The sequence below is a fragment of the Gadus morhua genome, chromosome 12 (genome assembly GCF_902167405.1).
Source record: "Gadus morhua chromosome 12, gadMor3.0, whole genome shotgun sequence".
Lineage (NCBI taxonomy): Eukaryota > Metazoa > Chordata > Actinopteri > Gadiformes > Gadidae > Gadus > Gadus morhua.
Genome location: NC_044059.1, coordinates 30,402,620 through 30,419,507, shown reverse-complemented (window position 1 = coordinate 30,419,507; position 16,888 = coordinate 30,402,620). Strand labels below are relative to the sequence as shown.

Here is a 16,888-nt window from a genome sequence, read left to right as displayed (position 1 = left end):
TGGTCATTCTCAGTGGCGGCTGGCGATCAAACATGTTGGTGGGGCACAGTAATAGACAGGGGGTCTGAGGTTCTCCCCCCTCCCCCCCCCCATAATTTTTTTGGAATTTAATAGATGTGATTTCCTGTATTCTGCTGCATTTTGGGGATGGCCACTACCTATTTACCTGCTTTTCATTCAGATTCATAGCCTACATCCTGACTTGCAGGGCATGGACAAGCTTACACTGCATATACAGACCTACTTCATGGCCATTCCACCAGCCATTGCTATTTGACCCATTGTTGTTATTCTGATATTGAGACAAATCATGATCACTGTCCTATAGCGTCCATTTTTTGTGAGTCTCAATGTCTACTTCAAATGCAGTTAGAAATATGGCAGTTGCTTCACCTTGTTTATATGCTACAGGCCGAAAGACTAAATTAATATGCAGCTTACTTGCTCCTTTTAAGTATAACATTGCTTGGGGAGTCCAATTCCTCCACTGAAAAGGGTGGAAAGTGCTCACAACTCTCTGCTAGTTAGCGATCTATGACTGTTGTTTTTTTATTGGTCGTCATGAAAAAAAACATAAGGGGTAACACTGTCGTTTTAATCAAATGAAACACAAGGGGTAACACTGTCGTTTTAATCAAATGAAACATTAGGGGTAAAACTCGTTTTTTATCGGTCGTCATGAAAAAAACATAAGGGGTAACACTGTCGATTTTATCAAATGAAACATGAGGGGTAACACTGTCGTTTTTTGTCAGTCGTCATGAAAAAAACATATGGGGTAAAACAGTCGTTTTTTTATTGGTCGTCATGAAAAAAACAATGTTTTTTACACACAATTTAAACGTAATGCTATCATGTCTATTGCACTGTCATATATAACCTCAGACAATATCAATTTACAATTCTCAGTGGGAAGTGGAGAGAGCTGTGAGCTAACCCCCTGGAGACCGGGGTTCAAGTCTGGTTGATGTCCTCTCTTGGAAGTCGCTTATTTCTATTTCAAGCTAATTATAAAGTCAAGTATAACCATTGTGATGACATTATTCAGTGTCTTGATGGTGCATTGTTAAGTTCGGAGGTTAACACTCTAAACAGCTCAGGTTCGGATCCCTGCAAAAACGTCGACAGGGGTACCACTGTTGTTTCTTATTGGTCAACATGGAAAAAACATGAGGGGTAACTTTGTCGTTTTTTATCGGCCGTCATGAAATGAACATAAGGGGTAACACTGTCGATATTTATCAAATAAAACATAAGGGGTAACACTGTTTTTTTTCTTTGGTCGTCATGAAAAAAAACACAAGGGGTAACACTGTCGTTTTTATCAAATAAAACATAGGGGGTAACACTGTCCTTTTTTATCTGTCGTCATGAAAAAAAGATAAGGGGTAACACTGTCGATATTTATCCATTAAAACATAGGGGGTAAGATCGTTATTATCAAATTAAACATGAGGGGTGACACTGTCGTTTTTCTTTGGTCGTCATGAAAAAAACCATAAGGGGTAACACTGTTGTTTTTTATTGGTCGTCATGAAAAAAAACATAAGGGGTAACACTGTTGTTTTTTATTGTTCATCATGAAAAGAAACATAAGGGGTAACACTGTCATTTTTTATTGGTCGTCATGAAAAAAAACATAAGAGGTAACACTGTCGTTTTTTATTGGTCGTCATGAAAAAAAACATAAGGGGTAACACTGTTGTCCTTGTAAAATAAAATATAAGGGGTAACACTGTCGTATTTTATTGGTCGTCATGAAAAAAAACATTTAAAAAAAAATAAAAATTGTCCTCGTCAAATAAAATATAAGGGGTAACACTGTTGTTTTTATCAAAAGATACGTAAAGGGTACCACTGTCGTTCTTTATCTGTCGTCATGAAAAACCCATAAGGGGTAACACTGTCGAAATGTATCGAATAAAACATAGGGGGTAACACTGTCGTTTTTATCAAATGAAACATGAGGGGTGACACTGTTGTTTTCTATTGGTCTAAATGAAAAAAAACATAAGGGGTAACACTGTTTTTTTTTTATTGGTCGTCATGAAAAAAAACAAGGGGTAACACCGTTGTTTTTTATTGGTCTTCATGAAAAAAACATAAAGGGTAACACTGTTGTCTTTGTCAAATAAAATATAAGGGGTAACACTGTTTTTTTTCATTGGTCGTCATGAAAAAAAACATGAGGGAAATAATAGAAATACACACATACATTTTAATGTCATGTGTATCCTCTTTATTGATGATTGGTTATTGTGTAATGTTATCGCCTCAGTGGTGCAGTGGGGTGCACTCTGCCTAACCCACTGAAGACCGCGTCTCAATTTCTGTGGAAAACGCAATATCTTTAATTTTAAACGTAATGCTATCATTTCTATTCCACTGTCATATATAACCTCAGACAACATTAAATTACAAATCTTAGTGGGAAGTGGAGAGAGCTGTGAGCGAACCCCCTGGAGACCGGGGTTCAAGTCCGGTTGATGTACTCTGTTGGAAGACTCTTATTTCTATTTCATGCGAATTATAAAGTCAAGTATAACCATTGTGATGACCCTATTCGGTGTCTTGATGGTGCATTGATAAGTTCGGAGGTTAGTACTCTAAACAGCTCCGGCTCGGATCCCAGCAAAAACGTTGACAGGGGTACCACTGTAGTCATGTATTGTCGTCATGAAAAATAAATGAAACGAAAAGCGTAACACTGTCGTCATGAAAAACGCATAAGGGGTAACACTATCGAAATGTATCGAATAAAACATAGCGGGTAACACTGTAGTTTTTACCAAATGAAACATGAGGGGTGACACTGTCGTTTTTCTTTGGTCGTCATGAAAAAAAACATAAGGGGTAACACTGTCGTTTTTTATTGGTCGTCATGAAAAAAACCATAAGGGGTAACACTAATGTTTTTTATTGGTCGTCATGAAAAAAAAACATAAGGGGTAACACTGTCGTTTTTCATTGGTCGTCATGAAAAAAAATATATGAGGTAACACTGTTGTTTATATCAAATGAAACGTAAAGGGTAACACTGTCGTTTTTTATCTGTCATCATGAAAAACCCATAAGGGGTAACACTGTCGAAATGTATCGAATAAAACATAAGGGGTAACACTGTCGTTTTCACCAAATGAAACATGAGGGGTGACACTGTCGTTTTTCTTTGGTCGTCATGAAAAAAACCATAAGGGGTAACACTGTCATTTTTTATTGTTCGTCATGAAAAAATAAATAAGGGGTAACACTGTAGTTTTTTATTGGTCTTCATGAAAAAAAACATAAGGGGTAACACTCTTGTTTATCTTGGTCGTCATGAAAAAAAATATAAGGGGTAACACTGTTGTTTTTCATCAGTAATCATGGGAAAATAACATATGGGGTAACACTTTCGTTTTTATCAAATGAAACGTCAAGGGTACCACTGTCGTTTTTTATTTGTCGTCATGAAAAAAAACATAAGGGGTAACACTGTCGTTTTTTATTGGTCGTCATGAAAAAACACATGAGGGGTAACACTGTAGTTTTTTATTGGTCGTCAAGAAAAAAAACGTAAAGGGTAACACTTCTTTTTTATTGGTCGTCAAGAAGAAAAACGTAAGGGGTAACACTTCTTTTTTATTGGTCGTCATGTAAAAAACCCCAAGGGGTAACACTGCTGTTTTTTATTGGTCGTCATGAAAAAAACATAAGGGGTAACACTTTCGTTTTTTATCAAATGAAACGTAAAGGGTAACACTGTCGTTTTTCTTTGGTCGTCATGAAAAAAAACATAAGGGGTAACTCTGTCGTTTATTATTGGTCGTCATGAAAAAATAAATAAGGGGTAACACTGTTGTAATTGTCAAATAAAACATAAGGGGTAACACTGTTGTTTTTTTATTGGTCGTCATGAAAAAAAATATAAGGGGTAACACTGTTGTTTTTCATCAGTAATCATGGGAAAATAACATATGGGGTAAAACTTTCGTTTTTATCAAATGAAACGTAAAGGGTAACACTGTCGTTTGTTATCTGTCGTCATGAAAATCCCATAATGGGTAACACTGTCGAAATGTATCGAATAAAACATAGGGGGTAACACTGTCGTTTTTATCAAATGAAACATGAGGGGTGACACTGTTGTTTTTTATAGGTCTAGATGAAAAAAAGCATAAGGGGTAACACTGTTGTATTTTTATTGGTCGTCATGAAAAAAAAACACAAGGGGTATCACTGTTGTTTTTTATTGGTAGTCATGAAAAAAAACATAAGGGGTAACACTGTTGTCTTTGTCAAATAAAATATAAGGGGTAACACTGTTGTATTTTATTGGTCGTCATGAAAAAAAACATATTTGAAAAAAAAAAAAAAGTGTCCTTGTCAAATAAAATATAAGGGGTAACACTGTCGTTTTTATCAAATGAAACCTAAAGGGTAACACTGTATAGAATAGAATAGAATAGAATAGAATAGAAACACACACGCACACACGCGCACACACACACACACACTCAGATGGATCCGATCGGGATTTCCGTTGCGATGGGTTTCCTCCATCAGCGACTTATACGATAAACAAATTATATAAAACAAAACCCCTATTTCATTTTAAAATAATAGTATGCAAATATGTTGAATAGGCCTCCATCTTTGTTATACTTTTAAAATGTTCCTATATAGCCTATTTTATAGCTTACACACTGATATTTTAAAACAGGAATGCGAAATGCGAAATGCATCCTGGGATATTTAACGGTCCCAAGTCCACACCATGGACATATTGGGCTAGCCCCACCAGTAAACCAAATAATCTCCGTCCACTTCAACAGAGAAACACTCTGAGCATGCGCATTTCAATGTTTCAAATCCCATTTGAAACACCAGCCCAATGCAAATCACATTGCATTGGGCTGGTGGGGCTAGAGCCCCTCTTGCCCCTCCAGACGAACTCAGCCGGAAGAGGCAAGCCAGGGTCGACTAAAAATTAAATAAAAGCGCCGAACATATTATTTTATAGTACTTTCTGGGGAGATTATTTTAAAAAAATATATATATACCCTCTCATCATTCAACATATTTTTAGGCTTCAGTGAACTGTGCTATTGCTTTTATACAACTACTTGTATACATTGTAACCGTTTCTACTTCCAGGCGCGGAGTGATACGTCAACTTTCACAAAATGATTGGCAGTCATAGCAGTTGTGTATACGCTCATTATACAACAGTTAGGAACCAATCAGATCGCTGGATTTAAGCCACCCGTTGTATAAAGTCCATTTTATCACTGTTACTGAAATAAATCTCCATTGTAGAGAAGAAAGGGGTAAAATCCGATGTTCCTCCCAAAACCCTGAACGGTGGCCTGCTGTTCTTGACGTCTGAGGACCTCTTCTGAGGGTCTTTTCTGCCAATAGTTTTTTTTAATCACATAGTGTTAGGATTATAGGTGAAAAATAGGTTTACTGGCTCTTAAAGTAAATTATTCCACCACACCCGCACGCAAACACACGCATGCACAAGCAGCAGTAAAATGGTAGCCACCACAGATCATCGTTGAAGGCCACGTTTTGTCTCTTGCCATCTATCTACATTCCAATCTCTGTGCGTGAAAGGGCAGTATCTGTGTGTGTGTGTGTGTGTGTGTGTGTGTGTGTGTGTGTGTGTGTGTGTGTGTGTGTGTGTGTGTGTGTGTGTGTGTGTGTGTGTGTGTGTGTGTGTGTGTGTGTGTGTGTGTGTGTGTGTGTGTGTGTGTGTGTGTGCTTCCCTCCGGTACATCTCTTAGGTTGCGTCGCCCTCTGCTGGCTGAGGCAGGAGCCTGCAGAGTGGGTTTGACGCACGGCGCGGCGTATCTTGTCATTACGCATGCTGAACGCGGTGCGGCGAGGTGGATGCGGAAGTAATTGACAGGAAACGAAGCTGCCAGGCAAAGAGAAGACTGCCGAAGGCCGAACTCGAGGTGTAATTCTACAATTGTAATCAAAATACCACATATAGGCCGTCCGAAATGTCGAAGAATACCGTGTCCGACCGCTTCAGGCGAGTAGATGTGGATGAATACGACGAAAACAAATTTGTCGACGAGGAGGACGGAGGAGAGAACCAGCTGGGTCCTGACGAGGCGGAGGTGGATTCGCTGATCAGACAATATCCTTTCAATTATGCATGATTCAGTTCCACTTCCATAGGCCTATCTGCAGAGATGAACCGGGTCATGGTGAAGCATTTAGTCCGGGTTAGGGTTAACCCGAGTGTATCTGAAGTCTGTGCAGCTCGTCCGCTTCAGTCTCTGCAGGACCTGGGATCTGGAGGCCGTCGCGTCCAGACCTGTCCTCCACACATTCCAAAGATGCTTAGATGATCAGTGGGGAAGTATCGGACTTTACATAGGTGTTTGAACTTTAAATTAACAACATTTTAAGGGTAAGGAAAAGTGTGTCAAGAGAATAATCCCTTTATCGTAGACGCCCATGACCGTCCGATGAGGAAGTGCAGCAATTCAATTCCTTATAAGTATAAAGCCTATTTTACTCGCATCATCAATGTTCATAACCTCGGCATTACGAGACCAGGCCTGTTGCTCGAGTACTAAAAAAGCTAATTGTAATTATAAGTGATTTTACTTAAAAAAACGGCGACAACTTGAGAGGATGCAGGTCAGTTCACTCTTTAATTCATGTCCGTCTTCAGCTCATTGCAGAACGTTGTCCTCCTTAACGATTTTTCCACAGGAAATCTTATGGAAGCACTGCAGGCAGTGCTGAAAAATCCCCCCATCAACACCAAGAACCAGAACGTTAAGGTATGTGTGGGTAGCAACGTGACCACCACGGACCTATCACAATAACACAGCCCTCATTAGACTAAACATATTCAACATGTACCAAGGTTCAGCCTGGAACACAATGGTAACAAGGGAGAAGAGTTTATCCCTTTATCTCATCCTCCTCTTTCTCCTGGGTTCTGAGCAGGAGCGGGCAGAAGGTCTTGTTCTCAAGGTGCTCAGCTCCTTCAAGAGCAGTGACATCGAGAAGGGGGTGCAGTCACTGGACAAGAACGGGGTGGACCTGCTCATGAAGTACATCTACAAGGGCTTTGAGAGGCCTTCTGAAAACAGCAGCGCAGTCCTGCTGCAATGGCACGAGAAGGTAGCGTCTCTTAATGAAACCTAATCATCTCTGCTGCACCAGCATTTTGATGCCTTGGCCAAAACTAAACAATAAGAAAATGTTAACAATGCAAAGGCTGACGTGGGAAACATGTGTGACAGGGTTTTGGAGTGACGAATAGGAGCAGACTTAATAACCAAGTCATAGCCATGCATGTCCTCCAGTAGCAGCGCGCCTAACAGGGATTCTCTCTCCCCGTGTCTCAGGCACTCTCGGCTGGGGGCGTGGGCTGCATCGTCAGGGTGCTGACCGCGAGGAAGACTGTGTAACTGAGGACCAAGAGGAAGATGCCAGTGAAACATGCAGGCGGCAAGGTTCTGGTGGATTTATCACAGGGGGGGGGGGGAATAACATTCAAAAGTAAAATGTAAAAGAAAAATGCCCCCAAAACTTAACCGGTCATGTGAGGGTCTTTTGTTTTGCTCTTGTATCTCTTGGCAATACGCTATCGCATGAACCCCGCCACAGTTTATGATCTATTCTTCAGCCATCTGGATATATATTTATAAAGGAAAGAGAAAATGGGATTATACTGTCTAGTCTGCATCCCAACACACACATAAACACACCCATACGCCTTGATTGCTGTGTGTGTATTCAGTTCACAACTGTAGATGGTAATTATTTGGTTAATTGCTGCACATTTGAATTGAGTACAATCCAATCTAACATGTGAATACGGTTTGTTTTCATGCGATTAACTACCATCACGCTACTAGGAGTTTAGTTTCACGGTTCCTTTTGGTCCCAGCTCACTGCCAATTCAGTTCCAAAGGAGAGCAACTTTGACAAGGCCACAATGTTTCAGTCATGTGTAAATTACTTTCAAAAGTATATTCTATAATCGGTAATGGTTTTCTACCACATCGGTTAATACTTTAATCAGGCGATACATCCAGATGTTGAAATAATGAAATACCTTTTCACTGCAGTAATGGCTAGTGTTGCACATTATTGTGAAGGAAAATAATGAAAAATGTCAGTTTACTTTTGTTATCGGATATTTTCAATCTGTGCACATCTAGCAAGTGACAAAAAGCATGATGGACCAACTGCCTTATTTCTTTTTTTATGTTTATGCTTTTCTGACAAAACAATAAAAAGTATTAAAGCTCATGAGATGTGTGTATGTTGAACAAACTATTATTGGCATTTAAGATTTATAGCATTTAGAATGCAAAACTGTTGTTAAATTGTGCAACTGTTTTAATATAAAAGCAATACAGGCACAATTTTCAATTGGAGTGTTTTTCTTTTATAAAAAAATTGGATACAGTACATTATAGCAATACATTATGAGCAAACGCTATATACAAATAATAAAAATACAATACATCTCGATAATTGGCTGCTGATGGAATATTAAGGCACATGATTGATCTGCTCTCACGGTGCTTCTCTTATTGGACCCGTGCTGACCTGGACTACCTGAGGATATGGGACATAGCTCCTGGAACCACTGAACACTAATTAAGTAATTATTATGCTTTGATTACTAACTATCCAGGGCTGCCTAATTTGGTGTTGTATTGCCCTGTTCAAGCACAATCCAAATAAGTTAATAAGATGTAAAATAGGTATTCACATCGCTGTGAGGCAGGGAGGGGCCTACAGTCCAGGGTCGGCTGTGCACCAATAGAATGAGAGCAGCCTTAGGGCAGCCAATAAGTACTCCTATTTAAGGCACAGCATGGAGACACATTAGATAAGATAACTGGCGCAGATTGGCTGCCGTGCATCACCCAAGTGGGTGCTGCACACTGGTGGTGGTGAGTTAGGTCCCCCCCTTCACTGTAAGCGTCTTTGGGTCATTGAGAAGCGCTATTTAAATATAATGAAGTATTATTATTATTATTATAACACGTCCGAGAGTCCTGAGGGAGAAGTGTCCTGCTGGTTTCTGTTGAAGTCTTTCTCCCAACAGACCGGTGGGCCGTGAGACGCTCCGGGGGCCGGTGAAGGAGTCCCTAGCCCCCGTCAGACTACTGGGGTTAGGGTTAGGGCCCTAGCCCCCGTCAGACTACTGGGGTTAGGGTTAAGGGTTAGGGCCCTAGCCCCCGTCAGACTACTGGGGTTAGGGTTAGGGCCCTAGCCCACGTCAGACTACTGGGGTTAGGGTTAGGGCCCTAGCCCCCGTCAGACAACAGGGGTTAGGGTTAGGGCCCTAGCCCCCGTCAGACTACTGGGGTTAGGGTTAGGGCCCTAGCCCCCGTCAGACTACTGGCTGAAGGGGGCTAGCCCCCGGTCTGACCCCCCCCCCCCGCCGTGCGGTAGAGGGCTCTCAGTACGGGTAGGTGGAGACGGCGATGTACACGATGAAGGTTGTCTGGTACTCCAGCGCCCCCTCCTGGCTGTAGGAGAGCGCGCGGACCCTCATGCGGTAGGTGCGCGGCTCCTGCAGGGCCCGGGTGGTGAACAGCACCCCCTTCAGGTGCTCGTCCCGCAGGGCGAAGGGCGAGGCGGGGGCCGGCTCCACCTCCAGGAAGGTGGTGCGCGGGTGCATCACGCCCTCCTGGGTGTAGGCGACCAGCCGGATCAGGTCCTGGGCGGCGCCGATGCCCCGTGGCAGCGCCAGCAGCTTGTACTCCAGCGCGTAGGGGCTCAGCGCGCACTCCAGGTCGTTGGGGGGGCAGCTCTTCAGGCAGAAGCTACGGGTCCAGGCACAGGGGGAAGCCAGCGCATTAAAGGGCGTGTCTTTGATCAAAAAGAACTGGTTGCAAATGGTATATGTGGAAAAGAGAAGCATCTGGTGTTACCTACCCTGAAGGTGCTGTAGGTCTGAGAGTTTAGATAGAACATGGAAATGGGTGAAAGCATGAGGAATATGAAAAACCACCCAATCCACATGGACCCCCCCACCAGTCAGGGAAGAGAGGGCCTGATTGGCCGGAAATGAGCTGGGGGCGGGAACATACAGAGACAGGCGCAGTGGCCTCGAAAGGCATCTCACCAACAGCTGAAGGACGCTCACGTCACTTTAAACCCGTACTGACTCTTCTATATTCTCACAGCACCGTGAACAAAGCGTGATGCCGCAGTCACAGGTCCATAGTGAAGAGTGTATCATGTGTAGTGGTGGTGGTGCGGGATTACGAAAAAGAGAAGCAAATGATTCCCTATGAGGGAGACGTATAGATTGTTTGGTAGCTTTATAATGACATGGTGTGTCACATTGTGTGCCTCACTGTGTGTGTGTATATGTGTGTAGGTGGGCCAATGGTTCACTGTGGGGGGTTCAGTGAAGCAGCTCTATGGTTACCCTGTGTCTGGATCTCTCTGGTAGTTGGGGGGACAGGGCGTGTCGATGCACTGGTAACTTCCTCTCATGTTGAAGCACATCCTGTTGGCGCCACACTGGATGTTCTGCTCCAGGCACTCATCAATATCTGTGACACAAAAAACACATTTACTCAATAACAGTGATCTTATAAGACAATATTACTACCAGTCTCAAGATCATTTTGGGGATGTTGAGCACCATCTTATTCAGTACCACGCCCCTGATCTCCATGGAGGGAATATTGAGCACGGTGCTTTGGGAAGTGTTCTGTCTGGTCGGAGACTGAGAGGGACAGGGTTACAACTAGACTCAATCATATCCTCCGGGAGACGTCCATGTTGGACTATGGACTCCATTGTTTAATGTGATGCATGCCCTTGTGTGTCGTTGTATTCATAGGGGCTGTTGAATAGTTAATATATATATATATATATATATATATATATAATACGATACCTCCCACCATGAGCCGTACTGACAGCTGGCCCCGCACAGCAGAGGGCTGCAGCTGACGACCAATCGATGAGCAGCTACGGGGCGACGGGGGGACCCCTCCTCCCCCTGACAGGTGGAGCCCCGCCCCGCCCTGACAGGTGGAGCCCCGCCCCCCCCTGACAGGTGGAGCCCCGCCCCTCCTCCCCCTGACAGGTGGAGCCCCGCCCCCCCCTGACAGGTGGAGCCCCGCCCCTCCTTCCCCTGACAGGTGGAGCCCCGCCCCTCCTCACCTTGGCAGGTGAGCCCCCCCCCATCACCTTGGCAGTTGAGACCCCCCCCCCCCCCCTCACATTGGCGGGTGAGCCCCCCCCCCCTCACCTTGGCAGTTGAGACCCCCCCCCCCCCCCTCACATTGGCAGGTGAGCCCCCCCCCCCCTCACCTTGGCAGTTGAGCCCCCCCCCCCCCCCCCCCTCACATTGGCAGGTGAGCCGCCCCCCCCTCACCTTGGCAGGTCTTGGCGTTGGTCATGAGGCGGTAGCCGGCGGGACAGAGACAGCGGTGGCTCCCAGCGCTGTTCACACACTCGTGCTGGCAGGCGTCCTGCACCTCACACTCGTTGATGTCTGCCCGCACACACACACACACACACACACACACACACACACACACACACACACACACACACACACGAAAAGGGTAAAACTTTGTCGTTTGGCGTGGGGCAGCAGGCTGTCTGGAGCTCGTCCTCTGAGGCCACTCTGCGTTACCTAAGCAGCGACCGGCCCCGGGCTCAAAGCCCCGCGGACAGCCGCCGGGGCCCCGCGCGCCGCTAGCTCCGCCGCCGGGGCCCCGCGCGCCGCTAGCTCCGCCGCCGGGGCCCCGCGCGCCGCTAGCTCTGCGCGGGCGGCGGGGGCTGGGGCCCCGCTCCTGTCCCACGCGGGTGTGGAAGCTCTGGGAGGCGAGGTTGTGGTACAGGCGTTCCGGGGAGCCCTGCGAGGCGCGGTAGCCGTACAGGTAGCTCTCGTAGCTCTCGTAGCGGGGCAGCTGCTCCAGGCCGGCGCAGGACTGGCCGTCGCCCAGCAGGTGGCGCCCTGGCGGGCAGCGGCACCTGAAGCTGCCCGGGGTGTTGGAGCAGGTGTGGGCGCAGGGCGGAGGCTGTCGGGCGCACTCATCGATGTCTGGAGGCGAGAGACCAGCGCCAGAGACCAGCGCCAGAGACCAGCGCCAGAGACCAGCGCCAGAGACCAGCGCCAGAGACCAGCGCCAGAGACCAGCGCCAGAGACCAGCACCAGAGACCAGCACCAGAGACCAGCGCCAGAGACCAGCGCCAGAGACCAGCACCAGAGACCAGCACCAGAGACCAGCGCCAGAGACCAGCGCCAGAGACCAGCGCCAGAGACCAGCACCAGAGACCAGCGCCAGAGACCAGCGCCAGAGACCAGCGCCAGAGACCAGCGCCAGAGACCAGAGACCAGACCAGCACCAGAGACCAGCACCAGAGACCAGCGCCAGAGACCAGAGACCAGACCAGCACCAGAGACCAGCACCAGAGACCAGCGCCAGAGACCAGCGCCAGAGACCAGCGCCAGAGACCAGCGCCAGAGACCAGCGCCAGAGACCAGCACCAGAGACCAGCGCCAGAGACCAGCACCAGAGACCAGCACCAGAGACCAGCACCAGAGACCAGCGCCAGAGACCAGAGACCAGACCAGCACCAGAGACCAGACCAGCACCAGACCAGCACCAGAGACCAGCACCAGACCAGCACCAGAGACCAGCGCCAGAGACCAGACCAGCACCAGACCAGCACCAGAGATCAGACCAGCACCAGACCAGCACCAGAGACCAGCACCAGACCAGCACCAGAGACCAGACCAGCACCAGAGACCAGCACCAGACCAGGTGAAGAGATGAGGAGGAACATGGAGAGGAGGAATAACAGAGGAAGTCAAGAGAAGAAGATGAATTGGAGGGGAAGGAGCAGAGAGAGGGAGGGGGAGAAGATGAAGAGGGGAGGGAGGGGGAGACAAAATATTGGGTATACGTCAATCACCCTGTTTGACAATCCATTGAAAGTCCGAAAGAAAGAATTTCAGAGAGTTCAAATTTGTTGATTTGAAGATTAAATTATTGAATCAATCAAAATCAATAGTTGAAGTAGAATGAATTGAACAGACAGAATGGATGTTGCGTATATGGATGCCATTCAAACAGACATCGATGTCCAGCGTTAAAGACGCCCTTAGAAAGCAGAGCAGTACCAGTAGGTAGCCAGAGCCCAAAGGGGAAGGTCAAAGGTCGAAATAGGACGGTTGACAGGAAGTGAACGGTAAAGAGAGTAAGGGATGGCGGTCTTTAGTGCGGTGCTGGTCTTTTGTTCGTAGATGGCTTTCAAGGAACCATGTCTTCTGACTCTTGTTTCTCTGCCATTCATCCCTCTCTCTCAACTCATGTTAAATCACCTCTGCACCCCACAATGCTCTGAGGGGAACCCCGTGCAAGCTGTTGGCAGAATAGGAGGTGAGAGCAGCAGCAGCGAACATCAGTGGGCTTAATGCGAGTCCTAGATGGATGCCCGGCCTTGCTGACGTTGGTGCATTGGTCTTTCATATTCACAAACAGCTGCCCAAACGGTGACACTAAAAGCACAAAATGGATGCGGTGAAGCAGGAGGAGGTTTGAGGATGGCCATGCGTTTGCTATGCGTGAGTTACAGCCTGCAGCTCTGAGCTTTAGAGCAGAGGTCAGAGAGAAAGGAAGAGAAGAAGCTGGCAGCAGCGACACACATGAGCTGGAGAGTGGATGGATTCATCATTCTGTGATTGTCTCAACTTCAACCCTGAATTAGAATCTTCAATTATTCACATAAATATACATTTCCTAAATACTGTGTGTGTGTGTGTGTGTGCGTGTGTGTGTGTGTGTGTGTGTGTGTGTGTGTGTGTGTGTGTGTGTGTGAGTGTGAGTGTGAGTGTGAGTGTGAGTCTGAGTGTGTGAGTGAGTGAGTGAGTGAGTGAGTGTGTGTGTCAGACCTACCGACGCAGGGCAGTCCCACCCCCTGGGATCGGTGGCCTCGGGGGCAGGCGCAGTGGTAGCTGCCCCGCGTGTTCTCACACACCTGGTTGTACCTGCACAGGTGGGTGCCGTCCCTGCACTCGTCCAGGTCTGCAGCACAAACACAAACCACATGTGGCCGTCATTGAGTGTTAACGTTTATTTAGAAACAACACGGCGTCACATTTCCAATGATCCCATTGTCCTGGTGAGGTCATCAGGTTCTATGCACTGGGTCCCAGTAGTAGTTGGTAGTTAACAGGTTAACAAGTAGTTAACAGGTAGTTAACAGGTGGTTAACAGGTAGTTAACAGGTAGTTAACAGGTTAACAGGTAGTTAACAGGTAGTTAACTGGTAGTTAACAGGTGGTTAACAGGTAGTTAACAGGTGGTTAACAGGTGGTTAACAGGTAGTTAACAGGTATTTAACAGGTTAACAGGTAGTTAAGAGGTAGTTAACAGGTTAACCGTGGTGAACACTAACCAACACAGGTGCCGTTGGAGCTCTTGGTCATCCCGCTGGGACAGAGGTCGGTGCAGGTGTAGCTGCCCCGCGTGTTCCTGCACTGCTGGTCCGAGCGACACACCCGCTGGCGGCACTCGTTGACATCTGGGGGACACAGCGGGGGGGGGGGGGGGGGTGTTACTCAGAGATCCACACACAGGGGGTTCTGTTGGGGTAGAGTGGGTACAGTCCCGGTCTGGACACAGGGGGTTCTGTTGGGGTAGAGTGGGTACAGTCCCGGTCTGGACACAGGGGGTTCTGTTGGGGTAGAGCGGGTACAGTCCCGGTCTGGACACAGGGGGTTCTGTTGGGGTAGAGTGGGTACAGTCCCGGTCTGGACACAGGGGGTTCTGTTGGGGTAGAGTGGGTACAGTCCCGGTCTGGACACAGGGGGTTCTGTTGGGGTAGAGTGGGTACAGTCCCGGTCTGGACACAGGGGGTTCTGTTGGGGTAGAGTGGGTACAGTCCCGGTCTGGACACAGGGGGTTCTGTTGGGGTAGAGCGGGTACAGTCCCGGTCTGGACACAGGGGGTTCTGTTGGGGTAGAGTGGGTACAGTCCCGGTCTGGACACAGGGGGTTCTGTTGGGGTAGAGTGGGTACAGTCCCGGTCTGGACACAGGGGGTTCTGTTGGGGTAGAGTGGGTACAGTCCCGGTCTGGACACACAGGGGGTTCTGTTGGGGTAGAGTGGGTACAGTCCCGGTCTGGACACAGAGGGTTCTGTTGGGGTAGAGTGGGTACAGTCCCGGTCTGGACACACAGGGGGTTCTGTTGGGGTAGAGTGGGTACAGTCCCGGTCTGGACACAGAGGGTTCTGTTGGGGTAGAGTGGGTACAGTCCCGGTCTGGACACACAGGGGGTTCTGTTGGGGTAGAGCGGGTACAGCCCCGGTCTGTGGTGGTCTCCCCACACCCCCTCAAGATGCTGGAAGCTTCCTTGAGCCAGACGCTCACTAGCTGCTCAGTAAGGAACCTCATCTTAATTCACTGCTGGTCACTTGGACTAAAGCTCTATTAGAAGACGTTAGTCCATCTCCACGGGCCATAGTGAGTGAGGGCAGCTACCCAGACAGCGGCGGTTCCTGAGGTGGTAGCCGGGGTCACAGCCACAGCGGTAGCTGCCCACGGTGTTCAGGCAGCGCTGGTTACACGGGTTGGACTCCTGACACTCGTTCACATCTGAACACAAAACACACCAAACCCCCGGAGAGACTTAAAGCTCAGATTCAGCAAACATGTTTCAATTCAACTTTGATTTTTCATTTGTTCATGGGTCATCGTACCGGTGCAACTCAGGCCGTCTGCCGTTCTCCTGAAGCCCCGCCCACAGCGCATGACACACCGATACGAGCCAATCGTGTTCTCACAGTCCTGGTCGCCGCGGCACATGTGCCCGCCCACGGAACACTCATCGATATCTGGGTCGGAGGCAGGGTGCGGTTGATTCATAAATTCATTCACAACGTTTAATTATTCACATATTTATTATAATATACGGATAATTTCCATATCTAGAGTGTGTGTGTGTGTGTGTGTGTGTGTGTGTGTGTGTGTGTGTGTGTGTGTGTGTGTGTGTGTGTGTGTGTGTGTGTGTGTGTGTGTGTGTGTGTGTGTGTACCCTGACAGCTACGTCCGTCTGCGGAGATGGTGAGGCCCTGGGGACAGGAGCAGTAGTAGGAGCCGATGGCGTTGTGGCAGCTGTGAGAACAAGGGCTCCCCACCTCACACTCATTCTCATCTGGAGCACAGAGACAACGTCCATGTCACCGAAAGCCCACCCTGACCGAGGCAAGGGGGGCTGGGTACAGGAGACAGAATACAGGAGGCAACATACAGGAGACAACATAGAAGGGACCACATACAGGAGACAACATAGAGGAGACAACATAGAGGAGACCCCATAGAGGAGACCCCACAGAAGAGACCCCATAGAGGAGACCCCATAGAGGAGACAGCATACAGGAGACCCCATAGAGGAGACCCCATAGAGGAGACAACATAGAGGAGACAACATAGAGGAGACAACATAGAAGGGACCACATACAGGAGACAGAATACAGGAGACAGCATACAGGAGACAACATAGAGGAGACCCCATAGAGGAGACAACATAGAGGAGACAACATAGAGGAGACAACATAGAGGAGACCCCATAGAGGAGACAACATAGAGGAGACCCCATAGAGGAGACCCCACAGAGGAGACCCCATAGAGGAGACCCCACAGAGGAGACCCCACAGAGGAGAACCCACAGAGCACCTACCTGCGCAGTACGGCCCAGCAGAGTCCAGCAGGAAGCCCTGGGGACACTGGTTACTGCGGTCCCCTGGAGGAACACGTTCAGGGGAACATCAAGACAAACCACTGCGGGGAATCAGCCGCACCAGGCCCCCGGGGGCCCGTCAGGGTGTTGGCCCCCCTGCCCCGCCCCCCACACGCTGATTTAACCACAGGCAGGCTG

General features: G+C 47.8%; 2 protein-coding genes across 2 annotated transcripts in view; one reads left to right on the top strand and one right to left on the bottom strand.

The window, feature by feature from the left end:
• Positions 1-5,834: 5,834 nt before the first annotated feature.
• arpc5b (actin related protein 2/3 complex, subunit 5B) lies at positions 5,835-8,268 on the top strand. Its single transcript, XM_030372182.1, has 4 exons — positions 5,835-6,130; positions 6,713-6,785; positions 6,955-7,131; positions 7,359-8,268. Exons 1-4 carry the CDS (start codon positions 5,991-5,993, stop codon positions 7,419-7,421), a joined length of 453 nt encoding a protein of 150 aa, XP_030228042.1. The 5' UTR covers positions 5,835-5,990; the 3' UTR covers positions 7,422-8,268.
• hmcn1 (hemicentin 1) overlaps positions 7,585-16,888 on the bottom strand; it is a 111,228-nt gene continuing 101,924 nt past the window's right edge. Inside the window, 10 exon segments of the mRNA XM_030372183.1 lie at positions 7,585-9,800; positions 10,412-10,538; positions 11,372-11,491; positions 11,636-12,046; positions 13,906-14,034; positions 14,408-14,533; positions 15,493-15,606; positions 15,711-15,845; positions 16,046-16,165; positions 16,691-16,753. Of these exon segments, the coding sequence (XP_030228043.1) occupies positions 9,434-9,800; positions 10,412-10,538; positions 11,372-11,491; positions 11,636-12,046; positions 13,906-14,034; positions 14,408-14,533; positions 15,493-15,606; positions 15,711-15,845; positions 16,046-16,165; positions 16,691-16,753 (1,712 nt within the window). The 3' untranslated portion in view covers positions 7,585-9,433.